At 36.7% G+C, this 23,560-nt stretch overlaps 2 protein-coding genes across 5 annotated transcripts in view; one reads left to right on the top strand and one right to left on the bottom strand.

Moving 5' to 3' along the window:
* Positions 1–23,560, top strand: part of sult5a1 (sulfotransferase family 5A, member 1) — a 75,481-nt gene that overhangs the window by 31,573 nt on the left and 20,348 nt on the right. The gene's annotated exons all lie outside the window — the stretch shown is intronic.
* Positions 11,631–23,560, bottom strand: part of dpep1 (dipeptidase 1) — a 33,131-nt gene continuing 21,201 nt past the window's right edge. For 3 of the 4 annotated variants that reach the window (XM_058401834.1, XM_058401832.1, XM_058401833.1), the window contains 10 exons: positions 21,391–21,553; positions 21,152–21,278; positions 19,962–20,094; positions 18,970–19,120; positions 18,732–18,801; positions 17,806–17,982; positions 17,486–17,570; positions 17,321–17,396; positions 13,937–14,072; positions 11,633–12,692 (listed from right to left, as the gene is read on the bottom strand). In XM_058401834.1, the coding sequence (XP_058257817.1) occupies positions 12,510–12,692; positions 13,937–14,072; positions 17,321–17,396; positions 17,486–17,570; positions 17,806–17,982; positions 18,732–18,801; positions 18,970–19,120; positions 19,962–20,094; positions 21,152–21,278; positions 21,391–21,506 (1,254 nt within the window). In that variant the 5' untranslated portion in view covers positions 21,507–21,553 and the 3' untranslated portion in view covers positions 11,633–12,509. Of the gene's footprint in view, positions 12,693–13,936; positions 14,073–17,320; positions 17,397–17,485; positions 17,571–17,805; positions 17,983–18,731; positions 18,802–18,969; positions 19,121–19,961; positions 20,095–21,151; positions 21,279–21,390; positions 21,554–23,560 lie in introns of all 4 variants that reach the window. The other variant, XM_058401831.1, reaches the window with a different exon arrangement.

Genomic DNA, 23,560 nt, shown 5'->3' with positions numbered 1-23,560 from the left:
ATAAAATACATGCCATCATCTTAGAATTTGGGAGAATGCTTGATTTATTTTTCAGCTTTTTGTGGAAAGGTGTATTTTACTGTGGCTGGGAAAATATTCCAAAAGAAATGGAAAATTGGAAAAGAAAATATGTGTTTTTTCAGTTTTATCTGTAATCCATCTGAGCTGATGGTGGAAACTGAAACTTGAAAGACAACCCCAACTTAAAGACACTTAAGTGTCTTAAATGTTTCACACAATGGTAAATAAAAACACACCCCTGTTTTGTCTCACCTGCAGTTAATGCTTACATTTGTATAGATAATACTCAAGCGAGTTCTCTCATCAGATAAGTCTATTTTGTTGGCACTCACAATACATGGCAGGGGGTTATTGTCTTCAGAGGAGTGGTAGCTCAGTGGTAGTTAAAACATTGGGCTACTGATCTGAAGAATCTGACTTCAAATCCCAGCAGCCACCAACCTGACACTGTTGGGCATTTGAACAATGCAGTTAATCCTCAACTGCTCAGATATAACCTGTCTCAGGTTGATTTGAATGAAAAAAGTATCACCCAAATGAGGCCAATGTAAATGCCCATGATTTAAGTGAGAAGAGTATTACAGTGAAGAGAGAAGGTCAAGAGAAGGTCATCTCCTGGCACTGTCTCCAGGCTTTTAAACAGGTGAACTGTCTCATCGTTGTTAGAGATTAGGCCTGCTACAGTTTTGTGCTCAAGTCTCTATCATTGTATGCAGTTTTGTAAAGGAAATGTTTTGTAACTACAGTCTCTGGTGTTATCCAGATGAAGATACTGTATGTTCCTATTTGAGTCTGGTTCCTCTCAAGGATTCTTTCACATCTTGTGTTACCTCTGGCTCACCTCACCTCTGGCTTGCTCATTAGGGATAAATATACATGTAAAAGTTTAATTGAATTGAATTTTATCTTTAAAATCAGCTGTTTGTGTCTGTTCACATGACCAGAAAGAAAGTAGTTGTGGTTACCTTCTCTTTGCGCTTTGCTGCTTCATCTGCTTTCACACAGTCTACAGAGATAAGATCTTTGTTATTTGTGTCTGCTTCACATTTACAGACAGTTAGTTATAGTGAATGTAGTATGTAGCCTCTAATAATTCTGCCACCAAGTGATGGTGATTATTTGTTCGCCTCTGGATGTTCAAAGATGGCTGAGGCCATATTGTTTCAGGGAGATTTTCCTCACCACCATCACCTCTGGCTTGCTCATTAGGGATAAATACACATGTAAAAGCTTAATTGAATTGAATTTTATCTTTAAAATCAGCTGTTTGTGTCTGTTCACATGTTCAGAAAGAAAGTAGTTGTGGTTACCTTCTCTTCACTCTTTGCTGCTTCATCTGCTTTCACACAGTCTACAGAGACAAGATCTTTGTTATTTGTGTGTGCTTCACATTTACAGACAGTTAGTTATAGTGAATGTAGTATGTAGCCTCTAATAATTCTGCCACTCAGTGATGGTGATTATTTGTTTGGCTCTGGATGTTCAAAACCCTCTTTGCTTCCACAGTGTCTCAAAATTATGAACCCCATCATCACTGTTCATGATCTAGACTTGGTCCTTGACTAACATTTGCTGTACAATGCAACTCATCTAAATCTGCATACTTCCTCTCTTCTTCTGTAATGTCTAGAAGAAAAACTGTAGGGGATGTGATCACATCAGAGTTGAGCTGACAGTTTTACACATACAGTGGAATAGAACAACCATATTTTAAAATTCACACCTTTTATTTCCTCCAAAATTTGCCCAGTCTGCATATCAGGTCTCATTCTGTTAAATTTACCAGACAGCAACTGGACAACAAAAAGGAATGGTTAAAACATGTGCCCAGTTGAAATCTCAAATTCTTTAAAACAACAAAATTTACCTGTGGATATTAACATGTTTCATATCAGGTCAAGTCAAGTGAGCTTTATTAGCATATATATACACATCAGAATTAAATGTCATATCTTCAGGATCATGGTGCAACACCATAGTAATCCATAGTACAGTACACAAGCCTACATAATGTGTAAATATTAAATGTCTAAAAAACGCCATGCAAGAGGCCCCTTAGCAATTATTCACGGGCTTGTTTAGCAAATGTGTGCATGCAATGCAACCAGTGGGTTTTTTATTCTCCCCTTTACCCTGGTGTGATAGTTTCAAAGAACCATGACCAAAAATGTCATGTCTTGTGGTTCACCAGCTACGTGGAACAGAATGATGTTTGTCTAGTGCATCTCTAACCAAAGCATACTATCACAAATTAAATTTATCTAGGTCTAGATCTAGGTCACAGCTTCTATCACTGTTCCCCTCTTTTTGAGGCTTCAGCATGAAGCATTAAATGTATGATCAGTAGTGATTCAAAAATCACTTTAATGACTATATGAGTTCAAAGGCAGTACCCATTCAAGAGATGGTGGCCAGTCTAATGTCTCATCAATTTGTCTATTCTTAACACTGCTTACTGGCAGTATGATGTACTGCCCAACAAGTGCTTTCATTGTATGCTCTATCAGATGATACATCGTTGTGCAAAAAAGTGTGCAAAAAGGTAGTGAGTGTTATGAAACAAGTCTAGAAAAGTATCCTGGTTGAGGTCCTGAAAGGCCTGAGGAAAAAAGCTCCTCTTTATTTTCTCTGTGTTTGCTTCTTTGAACGCAACAGATAGAATAGCCCATTGAACGGATGGCTGAGGCCCTTCACTATCTTCTTGGTTCAGCACCACTTGCTGTAGATTGCTACACAAACAGACACAAACAGCTGTTTGTGTCTGTTCACATGATCAGAAAGAAAGTAGTTGTGATTACCTTCTCTTCGTGCTTTGCTGCTTCATCTGCTTCCAGAATGTCATGTCTTGTGGTTCACCAGCTATGTGCAACACAGTGTTGTTTGTTTAGCGCATCTCTAACCAGGTTCAGCTCCCTGACTGGTTTGGTTCCTCTCCTGGTTTGTGCTAAAGTCCACTATCAATGATGTTCAAGAGGAGATCATCTCCTGGCACTGTCTCCAGGCTTTTAAACAGGTGAACTGTCTCATTGTTGTTAGAGATTAGGCCTGCTACAGTTTTGTGCTCAAGTCTCTATCATTGTATGCAGTTTTGTAAAGGAAATGTTTTGTAACCACAGTCTCTAGTGTTATCCAGATGAAGATACTGTATGTTCCTATTTGAGTCTGGTTCCTCTCAAGGTTTCTTTCACATCTTGTGTCAGGGAGATTTTCCTCACCACCATCACCTCTGGCTTGCTCATTAGGGATAAATATACATGTAAAAGTTTAATTGAATTGAATTTTATCTTTAAAATCAGCTGTTTGTGTCTGTTCACATGATCAGAAGGAAAGTAGTTGTGGTTACTTTCTCTTTGTGCTTTGCTGCTTCATCTGCTTTCAGAATGTCATGTCTTGTGGTTCACCAGCTATGTGCAACACAGTGTTGGTTGTCTAGCGCATCTCTAACCAGGTTCAGCTTCCTGACCTGCAGTCAGAACGGATGGTTGAGGCCAGAGTTTTCTCTTTAGACTGTCAGCAGGACTGTATAATGTTCCTTTGCAGTGTTACCTGCAGCACTGATGGTATGTAATCCATAATGATCCACTCCTTTATAATTCTTTTTAATCCCCTGAGTCAGCCAAGATCCACTGGTCTGACACCTGTAGTAGCAGTGTGCACATACTTTTGTATGTGTCTTGGTCCAAACTCCTGACAACATTTCAGTAGTTCAATCAAATGTGTCATATTCTGTATGAGGGGAATCTCCCTCTAGCTTGGATAACTTCATCTCCAGGCAAGGTTGCATCATGAGTTACCATCTGTCTTTGCAGGATCAGGGGAACAGATCTAATTCATTCACAATCTCTGGTCCTCCTGCTTCCTCAACTCTGGGCAGATTCCCATTCTTTATGTCCTTTACAATCCACATCCTTTGCACATGTTGCATTTATCTTTGACCATCTGGTACGTCTATCGTGGGCGTTCTGACCACAAAGGAATTGTTCGCTTCATCTGTAGTTTTCGCCTCTGGTGCAGGTGCACTCAACGAGGCAGCTTGAGGCTTTGTCTATGGAGTACAGGTCATATCTCCTTTCTGCTTCATTGTTAGCTTGGGGAGGGTCTGTCTTTTGTTGCACCGTCTGTTTTCCTTGGCTGTGGGATGGTGTTTGTCTCTGCAGGTGCTCTGAATTCACCAGTGGTGGGCTAGGTCAACAGGTTGAAATTATTTAGGACCTGGCCTAGTTTGTCTTACCCTTTTCCTGGCTTCTTGAAAACATTCTCCAAACCCTTTCCAGTCTGGGTTTCTTTCCCATCTCATCTTTCCCTTTCAATCTTTAATAGGTTTTCGACTCTTCTTGTAAGAGTTTTCCCGGCCTTTTACTAATGTGTTTTTGGGAAATCTGCATATTCATACTGTAAGTTGAACCATAAGCTAACCACGATGGGGGAAAAATAGGGAAATTGTTCTATGTATCTTAATTTTGGTTCCCACTGATTACAGTCCTTTTTACTCATTTTGGGTGCCATTACCCATTTTCTGCAATTTAGACAAATTGTAAATGAGATTTTACCTTTTATTAGGCTGAGCCTGTCAGTGGGTTAATGCGGTGCTCAGGCAAATGCTCCTCTTGACTTCATCGGCTGTCACCTCTGGTGGGTCATCAAGAGTTTGGAGGTGATGAGTACGGAACTCAACGGTTCACACAGCAAAGCACCATGTGTCTCAGTGTAACAGTTTCTAAAGACTTGCATGTGAATCATAGTAAAAGATGTATTTATCTGATTGGTCTGTAACTTTGTACTACCTGATGAGATGAAACTGGAAAAACAAACCCAACAAGTATATTAAATGCCTCAGGCACTGGTAGCTGTAACACACTCCAGTTCTGCCTGCAGTTAAGATATTTGCATTTTGTAAAGACAATCCTGAGACAGAGAATTAGAGAGAAGAAAGCTGGTTCCACAGATTCTCTCTCTGGTAAACTGTTCTTATATTTGCCCAGTTGAAATTCTCCAAAACAATAAAAAAAAAAAGCTGTGAATCTTAACATGTTGTATATCAAGTCAAGTAAGTTGTGCTGTCATTCCATACAGCTTATATACAGTGCTGTGAAAAGGTTTTTGCCCCCTTCCTGTTTTTTTAATCTTTTGCATATTTTTCACACTTAAAAGATTCAGATCATCAAACTCTGAACATCAAACACACTGTAGTATTACACAAAGATAATGCAAAGTTAAATTTCACTAGACACATCCAAGCCTGATTACAGCCACTCCTGTTATATCAGGAAGTCAATTAAATAGGACGTGTCTGACAAAGTGAAGCATGCTTAAAGAACAACACATCATCTGTGATCTAAAGAAATTCAAGAACAGATGAGAAACAAAATAGTTGACATGTTTCAGTCTGGGAAGGGTTATAAAGCCATTTCTAAGGCTTTGGGACTCCAGTGAACCACGGTCAGAGCCATTATCCACAAATGAAGAAAACTTGGAACAGTGGTGAACCTTCCCAGGAGTGGCCGGCCTACCCAAAATTACTCCAAGAGTGCAATGACGTCTCATCCAGGAAGTCATAAAAGAACCCAGAACAACATCTAAAGAATTGCAGGCCTCACTTGCCTTCAATTAAGGTCAGTGTTCATGATTCAACAATAAGAAAGAGATGGGAGAGTCCATCTCATCCATGGAAGAGTTCCAGGGCAAAAGCCATTGCTGACCAAAAAGAACACAAAGGCTCGTCTCCCATTTGCCAAAAAATATCTTGATTATCCCCAAGACTTTTGGGCAAATATTCTGTGGACTGATGAGACAAAAGTTGAACTTTTTGGAAGGTGTGTGTCCTGTTACATCTGGCGTAAAACCAACACCAATTCATAAAAAGAACATCATACCAACAGTCAAACATGGTGGTGGTAGTGTGATGGTCTGGGGTTGCTTTGCAGCTTCAGGACCTGGACGACTTGCCGTAATTGATGGAACCATGAATTCTGCACTCTATCAGAAAATCCTAAAGGAGAATGTCCGGCCGTCAGTTTGTGACCTCAAGCTCAAGCGCGCTTGGGTTATGCAGCAGGACAATGATTCCAAACACACCAGCAAGTCTACCTCTGAATGGCTCAAGAAAAACAAAATTAAGGTTTTGGAGTGGCCAAGTCAAAGTCTGGACTTAAATGCGATTAAGATGCTGTGGCATGACCTTAAACAGTCCATTCATGGTTGAAAACCCTCCAGTGTAGCTGAATTAAAACAATTCTGCAAAGAAGAGTGGGCCAAAATTTCTCCACAGCGATGTGAAAGACTCATTGCCAGTTATCACAAACACTTGATTGCAGTTGTTGCTGCAAAGGGTGGCACAACCAGTTATTAGACTTTATGGGGTAATTACTTTTTCATGTAGGGCCAGGCAGGGTTGGACAGCTTTTTTCCCTTAATAAATGAAATCATCATTTAAAAACTGCATTTTCTATTTACTTGCATTATCTTTGTGTAACATTAAAATTTGTTTGATTATCTGAATCTTTTAAGTGTGACAAATATGCAAAAAAAAAACAGGAAGGGGGCAAAAACCTCTTCACAGCACTAACCATGATGTTACACATAACACTTTTACAGTAGTAAAGTACACAAGACTGCTTATGTACTGTTCTATAAGATAAAAATAAGTGCTTTTTGCTCATGCATGAGAGCTCTGAGGGCTTATTTAGCAAATGTGTGCATAAAAAAGAGCACATACTGGTCTATTTATACTTTCCCAACTACTGTGGTGAGACACATCAGAGCAACTAATGTCTACTCACATATATTTGTAACTCCTGTGGTCACCAGCGATATGTGGAAAAATTTGTGTCAGTTCTCAGAACTTGCTACTTAAAGGGAGGAACTAGGCTAAGCCACTAACCATTACTCAAAATTCTTATCATAGTTATCTCACTTTCTTGCTTGGAGAGCCTTCCTAGTAGCCTTACAGGTGCCATGGGTTTGTTATCTAATACTGTGATTTTCCCATATCATACAGTAACACAGCTGGTCAGATCACTAGTCTCCCTCTTGTGTTGATGATGGGAGGTTGGAGATTCTTCAACAAGGAAACTGCGTTGGTGATGGGTTGGCAAGGCAGGGGGTGTAGGTGTAAGTCCAGGAGAAGTCCTTACTGATGAACTTGGTGTGTTTATACATTCTCTGCAAAGTTGCTCCATTGACATCTGAGATCTGACATCATATGAGATCCATATGATGGAAGCTCAAAATCCAGAGTAGAAGAAGATCTAAATAAAATAGTATGAGTTGCCTGCATGTTTCCTTAATATTAAAAATATTTTTATAATGCTTACTGTGTGTGTGGAGTTTGCACGTTCTCCCTGTGCTTGGTGGGTTTCCTCTGGGTGCTCTGGTTTCTTCCCACAGTCAAAAACATGCTACTAGGCTTATTGGAATCTCTAAACTGCCCGTAGTGTGTGACTGTGTAAGTGAGTGAGTGTGTGCGTGTGCCCTGCGATGGGTTCCAGGGTGTATCCTGCCTTGATGCCCGATGGTATCTGGTGATGTACAACCCTGATAATTATGAGCTTTGTGAAACTGTGTCATGCAGTGCTCTCATTGTCCATTGCCCAGTATAGAGAGAAAATATATAAAAGTTACAGAGAGGGCACAAATTCTGGTATAAATTAAATCATGCACAATACATAAAACAACACAGGAGCTATTGCAAAAAAGGGGAAAAGACAGTATTCAAAGAAGAGAGTGTATCTAAGGTAACAGTATTTTGTATTTAGTCCTACAATAAGGTTTATGTAAATATTTTTACATTTTACCATGTCTAATGCAGTAAATGAACACTGAAGGACTTTCCACAGCATGGTGAAAACAAAAGCTTTAAAACAAATAAAAGATAAACAAATAACAGAGTCTTTATCTGGATGATAGGCAAGCACTATTTGCTGCTTTCCCATGAGGGGGTTGTTTGGCTCCTGCACCAGCACTTATATTTAGTAAATATTCACAAGGAGAATGTGAAAGTATTTCAGGTACAGCGCAAAAAACACAAAACAAAAAAAACAAACAAGGTCAGTCTACCTTCTGTGTTTGTTGTTTAATCGGCTGAAAAGATATAGGGGAACATTCTTGTAGAAAAATAATTGTTATGAAGAATGACACGTGTGTGATAATTACATTATACATGTATATGTGTGTCGTAATTATTGTCCTATAAAAGCACATTCTCAGGTATTCCTTGTAATTGATTTTGTCAGTCATATCGTTTGCTGTCATGCTATCATACCTATTGCAATTTCCTGGAGACTTGCTATAAGCACTAGATTGTAGACTTGACAAACAGCATGAAATCATGAAGAGGAAAAAAAAAAAAGCAAGTCTTTGATATTATCTCCATGATATACAGTATCTAAAAATAAGAGAGAGTGTTTATTCCAGGTCATTCATTCATTTTATATTAATGGTTCCAATGATGCATATTTGTGATCTATGAAAGCTAGTGATGATGTAACTGTGTCTGTACATGTATATGTTGTGGTGAAATATGACAAAACAGGCAGCTTAGCTTACTTTTTAACACATTAAGTGTTCTGTTAGTTTACGTCATGGACAATGATCAGGGCCTGCACTATGTAAGCAGGTTATATTTGTACAGAATCTCAGTATTAATACTGAGTATACAGCAGAGCCACTGAATTCTTAAATCTAATTGGCCAGAAGGTGTGCGTCATTTTTTTTAATGATTTTTTTTATGTATTTCTAATAAAATAAAACTAATAAATAGGGATGTCTGACAGAAAACCTGGACTAATTCCATCAAAAACCTGGACAAACCATTATCAACAACTACTTTGCCAGCAAGAAAAAAGAGCCATGTCCAGTGTAGCAGAATTAGAGAAGTAAGTAAGTGTGAAGTAAGTTTAAGCAAGTGTGAAATATGTTTGTGCATAGTCCTGAATGTCCTCCTGTGAAGAAATGGCTCTTAGATACTGGTATGTGTTTTGCATATGCTTGCTTTTTTTTTTTTTGCTTTTTCTTGTCTTAACAAAATATAGAAAGACATTAGACCAGTCTTACACTAGGCAACACCTAAACTATTAATGGACACGAAGGTGTGGCCATGTCACATACCATTCTAAGTAGTGACAACAATTTTGTCTGAGTCTTTCCTAATCACGAACAATGCAATTGCTGTAGTTTCTCATGTCATTTGAATGTGACCCTGGTGGGGTTTTTTTTGTTTTGTTTTGTTTTAGCATGGTCATCCAAAGCAGGTTTGCCTACATGTTTAACCAGACTTTAACTGAACATGAGGAGCAGTGAGCAGTGGATTGTCTGAAGTTGGTTTGAGCCATGTGGGATAACTTTCATTTCAGTGGTTAAGGCTCTGGTTTGTTGTATCATGTATCTGTATCATAACTGTCCCTGCCCTGCTGAGATATGTGAAGAAAAAACACTGTGCTGTAATATATATGTGGCGATAATAAAGGCTTCTTCTTCTATTGAAACAAGATATTTACTGGTACATCAAACAAAGAAGACACTGTGTCATCTTTTGTCCACTGCATCACCACCCAACTCAGTGGTTATCCTTTTTTGTAGGCTAAGTTAACAAGTTCAGCACATTCACTGGCACCTGCAGCCTACGTGAACAAATTCAATACATCCACTGGCACTTCCTATTGACTGCTGCCACTAGTTGCTGCCAAGGCTGAGGCACAAGTTACGCTACGTCACATACCACCATAGCCAGTGACTCACACCAAACACATAGACAGCATTCTAAATATTTACAGAAATGGTAAATATCGATCGAGCCTATTGGAAAGAGAATTAATTTTCCGGGACTAACTATTAAAAAGAAGGACAATCCCAGGAAAACCAGGACATTTGGCAACTCTACTAATAAACAGTTTAAAAAACTTGTTGTTTAACAAAATAAAACATAAAATTTGTTGACGTGATATTTGTGACATTTTGTAAGGTTGACATTTATCGGGTATCGGGTGTCATAGTGCTATGCAATGTTTCACATGAGGAAAGTCTTCCTGAAAGGAAGGACATAGGTGTTTTTTTCTCAGTGAATTGATAAGCTTTTGAAGAGATTTTCCAGAGAAAGCGAGAGAGAGAGAGGTGGGAAGGGAGGGAGAGGTAGAGTCTGGTGTCGAAATTACTGTTCGTCATGTCAAACAGGAGCTAACTTGTCTCTGGAACGTTTGCCAAATCGAAATGTCCCCGAATTCGCACGATACATCATCTATTAATAAATTTCAAATTGTATCATTGTACATTGGCCTTAGCAAATAATTCCAGAGTGTTATTTTATATATTAAAAACTACATAGTCTGTCCTTACAAAATACTTCCTCAACCTGTTTTCCAAAAAAAATGAAATGTTAGAACCCTGAAGAACCTGAAAATGAACATAGGAGTGGTTTGTAAAAACACCTAAAATGTGTATAAGGCTGTTTAGTTTTAGAAAGCTAGCAAGCAGGTTTGTCATTCCTTCAAATCAGATAAGACATATGAAACGTGTTGTTCTGCGAAAAAGCATTTTTTTTGCATTCCTCCACAGCCTGTCTTATTTAAAAGAGATTGTGTGTGCTGTGTGTGTGTGTGTGTGTGTGTGTGGGTGGGTGTGTGCATTATACCAGAAAAGACAGAGACTTTTATTTCTGAAACATAATTGATCATAAGTGTATTTTGTCGCTGTAAAACTAAAGAAATAAAAACATAGCTCAGAACAGAATAAAAACAAAACCAAACAAACAAACCCATATCTAAATATAATAATATAATATAATATGTATGTATGGTTTGGAGACGATGGTGCTGACAAAAAGACAGGAGGCAGAGCTGGAGGTGGCAAAGTTGAAGATGCTGCGTTTTGTGTTGGGAGTGACGAGGGTGAAGAGGATTAGAAATGAGTATATTAGAGGGACAGCGCAGATGGGGCGGTTTGGAGACAAAGTAAGAGAGGTGAGACTGAGATGGTTTGGGCATGTGCAGAGGAGGGATATGGATTATATCGGAAGAAAAATGCTGAGGATGGAACCACCGGGAAAGAGGAGATGAGGAAGGCCAAGGAGGAAGTTTATGGATGTGGTGAGGGAAGACATGCAGGAGATTGGTGTGACAGAGGGAGATGCAGAGGACAGATTGAGATGGAGAAATATGATGATGAAGAATATAATATATAATTTTATATATATATGTAATATATGATTTATAATATAATAAATAATAAATGTACAAATAATAAACATTTTGATGTCTGTAGCATCATTGTAACTGGAAATAGAGCTCAAATAGAGCTAAAATACACAGAAAAGCTTTTTACTGTAATCTTCAGCATCAATCAGTTCATTAAATGTATTGAATCTGTATTGTACACTATAACTCTACAGGATGCGCAAATTGGGACCTCTGGTGGCCAAAACGCGCAATTGCATGAGATGCATAATTAATAGGGCTGATTTCCATGATGTGAATTGCACAGATGCACAGGTACACCCCTACAATACACCCTCAAGACTTAGAAGATACATTACTTTTTTGTGGGAGAGATTTCAAAACGTTTGTCATAAATATGCTTTTTATTATTATTTATAAGACAGCTGCAAACCTTTTTGAACGTTTTTATTACATGCTCAGTTTTTTCTCCATATATTTATTTGAGTATTTTATATATATAAAATAATCGAAATATATTTATATTACATAGAGATATATAAAATAAAATTTCATGAAAAATTGAAGAGGAAAATTTCAGGACCTACGATGATTATGTGAAGTAAAACAGACTTTACGTCTTAGATCTTTAACATGAGGTTTTAATCAGAGGGAAGACATTACATCTTAATTATTCTTAGTGAAATATTTAGTAAAGAACTTTCTTGCATTGCATTTCAGACTAGAATACTTCCTGCTATTTAAATCTAAACTAACACTGTCATCCTGCCCTCTGCTAGGTGACATTGTACAGTATGTTTGCATAGCCTTAAGGACAAAACAAAGAAGGCAAAGTAGCCTGAAACATTTGTTAGTGTTAGGTTTCACAAAGGCTGCTTTGATATGATGTCAGTTTACCTCAGGAGTAAGACATCAGAACTTAAAACAACTCCATGCTTTCAAGCTACAAAGTAGGAAAACCGCATGGATTCCTAGATGTTTATCTTTCGCTTGCCACAATCTGAGCTGTGAAGCTCAGGACGATGCAGTTTAACTCACAACAAAAAAAAAAAGCAAACAGTATTATCAGTTTTAAAGATTTACCAAGCAAACGTCTGTATGTTGATTGAGCTAAAGATGGTACTAGAATAAAAAAAAAGTACAGCTTAAAGTAAATATTAAATGGGTGTCTCAATAAAGGCTGATAACAGATTTGTTGAGGCTGAGTTCCAGATATGTTCTACAAATTTATTTATTCGTCTTACTGCTATTGCATTTTTAATTCATCAGAAAGGGGTTCTTCACAATTAAATGCCCGTAAATGAACTCTTTTTGTACATACAGTTACATAAACTTGGTAATCAGCAAGAATAAGATCAGAGTTAATAAAATGTATAAGCGGTGAGATGGCACGGCTGCAGCATTGGGCTGAACTGGATAGCCATAATCTGTTCTGCAAGGGTTCTGGACTTGCCCCAGAGGGATGGGAACGTCGTCAGGACTCTTGGTCTTCAGGCTGTCTCGTACCTGTTATTACAAACGATGTGTCAGTTAGGTCTGGGATTGAGACAGGCTTCGATGCTACTCTTTACAGAAAAGTTACAGAAACCTCACATGTAAATCTTTACATTATTACATTGAACATGGCTTTTAGACACTTCACTTTAATGCTTTACACATTTTCACATATAGTGGTTGTGCTTTTAATTTCACATCATTTTGACACATGATTCATTTTCTTTTATTTATAATAATAATAATAATAATAATAATAATAATAATAATAATAATAATAATAATTACATATGATTTAATTATCTTCAAGTGTAATTTATCCCCAATTGATTTATTATTGATTTTTTATTCCTCTTGTAGTTATAAAATCTCACCAGCAGAGGGCACTGTTTGGCGTCTTTTTTTAAATCGCTGTATAGTAAGCCAGCCTTGAATTCAAACTAAAAATATTGTTTTCTATTTTTATGGTTTTGCTAAAAACCTATTCATTTCACTCCACCATAGCTCCATTTTCTTCACCCATTAAAGATTTATACAACATGTATAAAATGGTGTTTTACCATTTAAACAACTGCCTGAGACGTCAGTGAGAGTTTGAGAGAAAAATGACCAGTCACTACCAACTATACAAAAATTACATAATGAAGTATGCACAATTACTGTAGAGTCAGACTGAAAGGCACAAAATGAACTATTAAATTATATAAACATCCAAAAAATATGCGTCAGTGACACTCTGATCTACAGTTAGAGTTTGTTGATGCATTTTGTTTTTTACACCATATAATGCTCTTCCTGTGTACACCACAGAGTTGTTGACACTCTTAACACTTATACAGTGCATGTCAGACTTCAGTCTAGTGGCTTTACTAAGTGTTTTAGCATTTGGGATGAAGTGCAGAACGCTAGGCAACTTTCTTTTCTGGTATTTCCTCTTTAACTCTTTACATATTTAAGTATATCTAAGAGTACAATCGTGAACTAACACCAGACCTATTTTGCTATCTGGGATGTTGTTAGTGGCGTGTCCAAGGCACAGGAAGTAGAGTGTTGCTAGATTTGTCCATTGCACTGTATAATTGTTTTTTTTATCTGCCCTGCTTTCAAGCGACTTTGAGCTTTTTAGTTTTTGCAGGAAAGCGTCAGTGATTTAAATCCAGTGTATGCAGGCAGCAGCATGAAGCCAATGAAGGGAAAGCAGCAATGTGTTGATGCAGTAAAGTAAGTGTGTGAGGGTGTGTGTGCTCTGGTCTTACCGTTTCAACAGCTTTGAACACGCGTATCAGGTTCCTTCCTAGAGCATCTTTGACCTCGTCGTCTGTCCAGCCGCGTTTCAGCAGTTCTGCTACCAGGTCGGGATACTTGGAAACATCCTCCAGACCAGTTGGTACCCTACACAAAGACGTGTATTTTTTATGTGTGTGTGTGTATTAATCAGAATTAAGGATCCTATACTATTAATAAATCATGCTTTTACATAAAAACAGTCAACACACTGGTGTTGTGATGTCACAGTTCTAATCCTCCTGTTTTTTTTAATCCGTTAAAGAACGACCAGTCATATTTTTATTTACATCTGTTTATAGCTACACTTAATGTTGTGGAAGTTATTTTCTGTTGTCACTTATTTTAAAGCGGTTACAAACAGTCATTCCTGCACTAAACTTCCTTTTTTTCTCCTCAGCTTAGCAAACTCATCAGCTTTCCTGAATCATAAAACCAACTCACTGTTACACTGACACTGGAGATTGCTTCCCTAAATATTAAATAAACATTGGACAGACAATTTTCTTCATTAAATAACAACACAACTTACAGATCCATTTATTATTTGGCTCAAATTATGCTGTACAAGTCTCTCTGAATGAGCTGTTATGACAAAAACGCTATACATATTACATCAGAATGAGACGCATTTGCATTAAACAGGCACTATTTAAAGCCTAACAATTCAAGGAGTGTGTGTGTGTGTGTGTGTGAACTTGAAAAACAAGATGATTTGAGTTCGCTGTCAGTGCGTGTAGTATTCACAAAATAAAGTACTATTTTTCGGTCAAGACCTCAGCAAGGAAGAACAAACAATGAAGTCTGAAATAACGAGTCTATTCTTGTCTAGAGCAAGAATCCTCTCTCTCACACATAGCTAAAGCCATAGTCTTAGCATCAAGTGTAGCAGATATAACCTTCAGAGATTCAGAGACAGATTATACAAATTGATAACACATTTTCAATCAGTATAAGTCATCTAATTATTCTATGGCCACAAGTGTGAGAAATGTGTTTTTAACTCCGTGGGATAATCTTACGCAGAATTTTAGTGGTTAAAGATAACACCTTCAAATGGGTTTGATATCACCATCTACTTTGAAATTAGAAACATTTGTGTGGGGAACAAAACCACTGTTTTTGTTATTTTGGAACTTTTCTATGAATATATTACCTCTAGTAGGCTAGCTAAAAACAGAAATACTTATGAAACACTACAAAGCCTTAAAGCTCTGAGAGTCTACTTTCATATGAGCTTCATATTAAACATCACTGTGGAGTGGGACATGACACTCAATGCTGAACATGGACACAACCAAACAGGAGCAAATTCCATTTTTTGGCCTCTGATAAAAAGTTAAAGAATGCTAATATAGAGTTTTCAATTCATGATCATTTAATACAAATATATAAAATGACCTGGCTGCTGTTATTATCTGTGCATCGTGACCCAGGACCTTGCATTCACATTTGCGCTTGAGAAAGCTGTTAATGTAGTAGAAATGAGTTTACAGTGTCACATATGAACAGGGGATTCAATGCATGTGCAGATTTATTGATTTAAAGAACAAATGGGCAAATCCGAAAGGTGCTGAGGTTATGCTGGAGCTTCTTTGTTTCACATGTGTTATTGTCTATAATCTCAAAGTCAAATAAAGACTTATTGGTCCAGAGTATAGGTTTAGTATAGAGAAGAAAGAACCACAGCACAGTAAGTTTCTTCATGAAGCATTATCTCACCTTAACTTTGACTAATTAACACACATGGCCACAACCAGACTAGAACACACTCAATAGTGAAGGCTTGGAAAATGTGCCTGGTTTTTGGTGTGTTTGCAGTTTACCAATTACTGGGATCAGGTGTGCAACTCAAAGTCTGGGGCATGACAGCAAGGCAAACGTTCATTGTGGTTGTATTTATTGACACACTACAAAGCATTTCTGTAAGACGCTTTGGATAACAGCATCTGCCAAATGGAGTTGAGCTTCAGCTGTATTGAAAAATAGAGATCTCTGTTGGCCATAAAACAATAGGCCTGTGTACCATTCATTCCTTCTTCCACAGTAACTGCTTTATCCAAGACAGGGTCACGGTGGACCCAGACACACACACATTCATTAATACCTCGAGACAATTTAGTCTCAATTAGACTATTTATGGACACAAGGAGAAACAAACAGGAACAAAATGAAGACCCTGAGAGCTGTGAGACGACAATGTTACACACTGCACCACCCTGACTCTCACCTCTGTACCAGATGCAGTCATGGGAAAAAGAAAGTACACCCCCCCTCTGTTCTGGATATTTTAGAGAAAAACATTTGTAAAATCTGGACCAATAAATGCCCAAAAGATCAACTACTGGTCAATTAAAGGAATTTTTGAAATAGCAAAATATTAGGTTGTATTTTGTAGGTTGGTAGAGCTTCTAATGCTATAAGCTGCACCTTAAATTTGTAAAATTAAAATCTACGCCTGAATAGTCTGCTTCAAACGGAGAGTCAGCGAGTGACAGCATTTCTTTAAAAGTGTGAATATTCTTGCTCATGGTGAAAGTATATATGACATACCATATATAACAGCCTGCCAATAAAAGACGCAAATGAGACCATAAATGAGGTAAAATGTCGCCCTAAACTGAAATTATATCGTTTTATAATTTTTGAAAGCTGCACTAAAAACAATGTTAAAATAAAAAAGAGGAAAAGAATGGCTATTTAAAAGCGAATACAACAAAAGTTTGCCTTTCAAAACAGAATGGAAAAATTCAATGCAAAAGATAAAAATAAAGTGCTATAATATGTAGGTTAAAATAGCTAAATAGTAAAGTCTTTTTTTTTTTTTATTTTACAAATGAAAAAAATAATTCTGCAATTAAAACAGATAGAAATGTGTTTCAAAATTTGCTAGAAAAATGTGAGAAAATGAAACTATAGCTAAATAATCTATATATTTTTTTTAATTTTGCGATTAAATAAAAACAAAATAAAATAAAAAGAGAAAAAACTGTGTCACAATATGTGAGTGAAAAAAAACATAATAATAATATTTTTAAATGCCACAATTAAAAACAAAGTCTAAATAAATAAATAAAATTAAAATGCTTGTAAAAGGGTAAGTGGAAAAAGAACACAATTAAAATTCACTGTAAAAGGGGACTTGCTAAGATATTTTATTTTGTTTCACAGTTTATTTTTACTGTTTGGTACAGTATGGACCATTAAACCTAAAGAATCTGTAACTTCTGCTTACTGCCACAATCAGCTCCTCTTTCATGGCAGAACGTCACATGGTTTGTTTTTATAGCTCATCTAAACATGATAAACTCATGTTTTTATGTTTAGATGTTTAGTTTTTATGTTTATGTTTTTACCTGGTCACCCCGTCATAATCGCCACCAAACCCCACACTGCTGGAGCCAGCAATTTTCTTGATGTGGTCAAAGTGATCTTTCCATGAAACAAGAGAGGAAGTGGAAAATAAAGTTTAACCACTGAGAGTTTAAATATGTTAGTTCCTCACTGTGTGTCTGACTCACCTGCCACATGCGAGAGGCTGGCCTGTGGGCTACATGTGACGTAGTCATTATAGAAGTTCACCATGACAATCCCGTTTTTGTCTCTCTGCAACAATGAAATAAGGTCACAGTGACTAGAAGTTTGGAAACCCCTGCATTTTGTAATTGGCAGGCAGTTACAAAGAACTGCAAATAAGTACCATGTTAAACAACATCAACAATATATACAATATCCTGCTCATTGCTGTTCAGGTGGATTAATTTTATTATCTTTGTTGTGTCCGATAAAGTGATCACAGGCATGCTAATACATTTTTCTACGTCACAAGCTTAAAGCTTACCACTTTCTCCAGGATGTGATCTGGGACATTTCTTTTGTGAGGACAGATGCTATAGGCAGAAGAGTGGCTGAAGATGATGGGGGCTTGGGAGATCTCCAGCACTTCGTTCATCACCTGTTCCGACACGTGAGCCAGGTCTACCAGCATGCCCATGCGGTTCATTTCAGCAATCAGACGCTGTGTAAAGAGGTTTATAAAGTGTTGCTTCACCTGGGAGTCATAATAATATGAATAACTTAACATAATACTAAACCTTGCATATATAAACAGCCAAGTTTCAAAGAGGAATCAAAGATAATTATACAAATTAAAGTGAAAAAAGGCAAATATGTATGTTGAAAATTATTATTATTACTATTATTATTATCAGTTTTAATGCTAAAAATTATAGCTAAGTAATAAAAAAGGTAAAAAAAATATAGCTAAGTAATAAAAAAGGTAAAAAAAAATATATAGCAAAATGTGAGTACAAAAATAAAAAGTAAAACAACTGCTATTAAATGAACTGAAAATGAAAAGAAATGTGCCACAACAGTAATAAGAAAAAAAAAACATAGCAAAAACAAAACTATAAGAAACTATAATAAAATAATACGTAATAGAAAAATAGATTTAAGAACATTATACAAAAATAAAGATATTTAAAAATAATAAAAATAATAAAGAAAATGCTAGTAAAAAGCTATGTTGAAAAACACATTTAACAAATGTATTATCATTTAAGAAAATTTAAAATGGTAAGAACAGTGATAGATGGTTTTAAAGGATGATTTGGAACATAGCTTAATGTTCAGCTTAATATCCATTTACGATATTAACAATACAGTGTTAAAGCCACACTCTGAAATGATAGAAGGAAGTGTTGTCTTCAACAAATATTATAATGAAGTGAGAGAAACTGCAGTGTTACTATATCACATGCTGACCTTGCCAAACTCACTCAGGCCATTGTGCTCCACAGGATCTGAGCCTGTGTCCACCATCCAGTTATCCACCCTGGAAGATTAAACATCTTTTCATGAGAATAATGCTTTTCTTTTCGCATTATTACACACATTCAGCAAGAACCTGTTTCTGTTAATGCATAGGGTGAGAAACTGAAATCTCAGTGGAGATATGACTGATGAAATCTTAAATATTACCAAAATATGTTTATGAGCTCACCAGGGTGTATTGCAGCTATGTGTGAGGGTCAGATAACGGACACCCAGCTGATACATAGTGCGCAAAGTTCCCATACTGCTATCTATTGAGTGACCTCCTTCCACCCCAATCAAGCTCGCTGTCTTATTGTTGGCAAAGGCGTCCAGTATGTCTGGAAGTGGAAGACAAATATTGTAAAGAATGCAAAGAATATCCAAGACCAATATTATGAAGCTCTACTACTCTAGTTCTACATCTAATCTTCTTCTTCTGTTTCACATTGTACCACAGTGTTGTTGAATTTGCAAATCAGAAAGTGATGTTTCATTTGAGGGCGGTGGTAGCTTAAGTAGTTAAGGCTCTGGGTTGTTGATCAGAAGATTCAAGCAACAGCACCGACAAGCTGCCATCGTTATGCCCTTCAGTAAGGCCCCCAACACCCCTGCTCCAAGAGCGCTGCAACATGGCTGGCCCTAAGCTCTGATCCCATTCCTCCAAGGATGGGATATGCGAAGAACGAATTCACTGTGCAGTTATGTACATGTGATACATAAAAGAAGCTTTGGGAATAGTTCTGACAGTAACCTAAATGAGGTTTATATTAATTTTTTTTTTTTTCAATATGTTATAGTTAAAACAGCAGCCATTGCACAGTGTTCCATGTATAATCATGAATATGGTTAAGTAAGGAGTAAGTAAGTAAGTCACTTACATTTATCTCATTTAAACAAACCAGCAGTTGAGGATTAAGGGCTTTGTTCAAGGGCATAGCAGTGGCAGCTAGTCAGAGCTGGGATTTGAACTCATGATCAGTAAACACTGAGCTACCGCTACCTCACCGCCATATAAACATCTATCTATTTATCTATCTAGCTAAGTGCAAACTCATTATGCGAGCTACCAGTTTTCCACAGGTAAAGAAAACATAAATGTACAAATACAATTGCATATACGATACAAATGCAGAAAGAATTCAAACACAGAAAGAATGAGTCAAGGGAATGTTATGCTACCTTGACTGCTGGAGGCAAACATAAAGTCCTCAGGATATTTGTTACACATTCTGTGAATAATATCAATCTGCTCCAAGGTGTGTCTAACGGCATCTTTATACTGAGTGTCACATGGGACATATGCAGCCCAGAACTGTAGAACAAGAACAGACACGTACGTGTATATGTTTGCATGAGTATACATGAAGAGGTGGGAAGTACAAAAGCACAGCAGAATTACAGCTCTTACATTATTGAGTCTGTACTTGGGTTTTTGTTTTACCTCATAACTTTGGCTTTACAACATTTCAAAAGAAAAATCCTCCACTTTCTACTTACTACATGTCCATAATATTATTGTTGTACATCAGATGAGATGGTTGTACATCAGATGAGCTAATGAGAGTTAAGAATGAAACCATAATGACCATAATCTATTGAGTCTATCAGCACTCAGCTAGTTTGTATCATCAGAGTTATCAAGCTGGTTAACAAGCGAGACATAATGTGAGAAACAACATAGTCAAGTAATGAAAAATAAAATAAAATGAATATTGTAAATAAATGTAATATAACAAATTAAAACAATTAAAATGTAATTATTTCAATATATATTTTTGTGTATAATGTATATAATTCAAATGTTATAAAAAATAAAAGTATTTAAAAAAAATTTCAAACACTAAAAATAATGAATAAATAAAAAATATAAAAATAAAAAATAAATAATAATAAAAAAAAAGATAATGGTTCGTTCGGCTAGATAATGGCTAGGTGTTTCTGCTTGTTGGATGTTGATTATGGAGATTACCATGTTACCTGATATATTTTGGCCAAATATAGATTTTCACAAGACTTTATTTTGACTGGGTCTCAAATTTGGAGTATTTAAAAATAAATAATAAGGGAAAAAATGCAGCAAAGTTTATTTTTCATAAAAACAAGCCATATGAACCAAGTACTGTAACTATCCTTAGCTAATGTTTTCCTATGTTCTTTAGTTCATCCTTTGTGAAACAGGCACATCTTTTTCTTTTGTGAATCTTTTTTGTAGTTTTATTTTCACACTAAAATAAGTACATTTAAAAGCTCATCATTTTTACATTAAATTAAGTAAAGGAATTCAAGCCGTACTTCAAGTTTTACCAGCACTTTAATTTGAGTAACACGTGGAGTACTTTTACTATTTCTTTACATGTGTATTCACATACCTGTGCTGCCAAGTGCCCGTCTTTGATTTTTTTTATGTTGGTGTGGGTGGAATTGAGTTGGTGCAGATCCACTGTGTTTAGCTGATTGTTAAACTTCATCCACAGTTGCCATGGCAAATCATTGTGTCTGTGTGATGTCAGAATTTACATTTGGATAATAATGTAGTACTTTTTTTGACTATGGACTGATCTATGTAATTTTGTGATTATTGTATGTCACCTTATGGTGATTTTCTTACCCATCGATCAGTGGCGCCTCAGACATCAGCCTCAGTGCTTGCTCTCTGTGTATATCCGCTCTGGAGGCAAATATAAAGGCCAAGAGGACTAAACAGACATCCCTGAGGCACCTCATCCTGTTGTCCTGCTTAACCACTGCTTTTCCAGTCTGTCTGTGTTTGTCTGGAAGAAACAGTGGACATCAGGATAGATTCAGGGTTGTCACCTTTTTTGGTTTATTATGTAAAGTGCATTTTTTCATTTTATGACTGTCATAAATTTATGATCAGATACTAGTAAAAATGCCCCATAAACAAGCATTTATCTTTCTTGCAACATAATAAAAGAGTGGTTAGAAAAGAGCAGAGTCCATAATAATACAATGTGCACATTGATACACAATGCTTTCTAAAGTTATTTCATATGTAGCTTCATACTCTGTGATTAATGCTTTATACATATATACTTTCTTCTATTTTTTAAAATGCCTCAGTGAAGTTCACCTCAGAATACAAAAATATCTCACTGGGTTATATTCCAACTATGTGCAAAAACTGTTTTTATGTTTCCAAGAGCTATTAAGCACAACAAAAGGAAACACTTCACTTTGAGGTCAATAATGAAGTATATATTTGTTCCAACTAAATTGTTTCATAACAATAAGTCAGTAATGGTGTAATGGTGTGGGATTGCTTCTTGGGGTGGTTAATATCAATGAAGTATTGTTTGAATGACACACCCTGACAGTCTCAATATTGTTATTGACCATGTGCATCCATTCATGACCACAAATGAGTCTTATAATGACTACTTCCAGCAAAGATAATGTGCCATGCCACAAGGCACAAGTCATTTCAATCTGGTTCAGTGAACTTGGGAACCTTTGGGATGTGCAGCATGAATGTCTCAATGCAGCAGTTATTAGTGCTTTCTCAGAGAGTCTTGGCAAAGTAACAGTGTGGAATTCCTTACAGTATATATCACATAAATTAACTCTACACACGCTGGTTAATATTTCATTAGTCATATATCCTACATCCTATTCATGCTGGAGTAATGCTGAATTCTGAGAAAAACAAACACATGGGGTCACACCCTGGATAATCACCATGGGACACATTCACACTTGGACAGATTGATAGTTGAAAATAACTCTAAACTTTGTGCAAGATCAGATTAAAGAGCCTGGAGCTGTGAAGCAGTAATGCTTACATCCCTCAGCTACATTTCTACGGTTTATCTAGCCCAAGTTAACTGAAAAAGAAAACAAGCCACACCACACAGAAAAAGTTCAGAGTAAGGACGGGGTGTTATCATCTCTCTTCATCATCACAGCTCGAGAGGAAAAAGTTCCTCTAGCCAGCAAAATCTGCTGAGCTGCATTTCCTGTGCGATCAATCTACATGATACGAGGTATGAAGCCAGAAGAATGTTGGACACCATCAATCCATCAATTATAGACAAGCCTGTGAACAGCTAGGATTATTGGACTCTAAAACACTTGGAACATTGTAAACATGTGAAGCTTTCTGCCTCTCCAATTTGACTTCTCGGGTCATTTCTCTAGTTCTTGATAACAGAAAAACTTTATATGTGATGTATAAATTATATAAACGAATGACAGCAGGGCATTGTACTATATTACCTAATAAAATTGCTAAGTGAACATTATATAACCATTACATTACATAATTGAGAATAGTTTGTTACTGAGCAAACCTTGGCCGGGTTAATTGAGGGGGAAAAAGTAGGGGAGAGTGACTACATGGGGCAGTTGCAACAAGGCTTATTTCTCCAATCAGGAATGAGCAAGCGTGACAATACTCATACTGCACATGCTCAGTGAGCCTCTCCCCCCATCTGCAAGAAATCAGCCATGTGTGACCATTCCTTCTAGAAAAAGCAAAATTCAAGGTAAAAAAGTATTTTTTTAATGCTCAGAATTATTCTCATACTGTCTCATACTGTCTAGCATTATTCATTCACATAATTTAAATCAGTGTTTTCTTAGCTTCTAATAGGCATAGCTAGGAAGTGTCAAAGTTGTTGTGTCTAGCTAGCATAGCAAGTTTTATCATGGCTGTCAGAGTAGGGACAGTTGCAACCATCCCAGCTCGCTGTTGCAACAAATTTCATGCAAAAGATGTGTGGAACATGGATGAAACAGGGGTTACAACTGTCCAAAACCCA

This window comes from Hemibagrus wyckioides, linkage group LG10 (genome assembly GCF_019097595.1).
Source record: "Hemibagrus wyckioides isolate EC202008001 linkage group LG10, SWU_Hwy_1.0, whole genome shotgun sequence".
NCBI classification, from domain to species: domain Eukaryota; kingdom Metazoa; phylum Chordata; class Actinopteri; order Siluriformes; family Bagridae; genus Hemibagrus; species Hemibagrus wyckioides.
The sequence above is the reverse complement of the archived record's forward strand: the minus strand, read 5'-3'. Positions and strand labels throughout refer to the sequence as shown.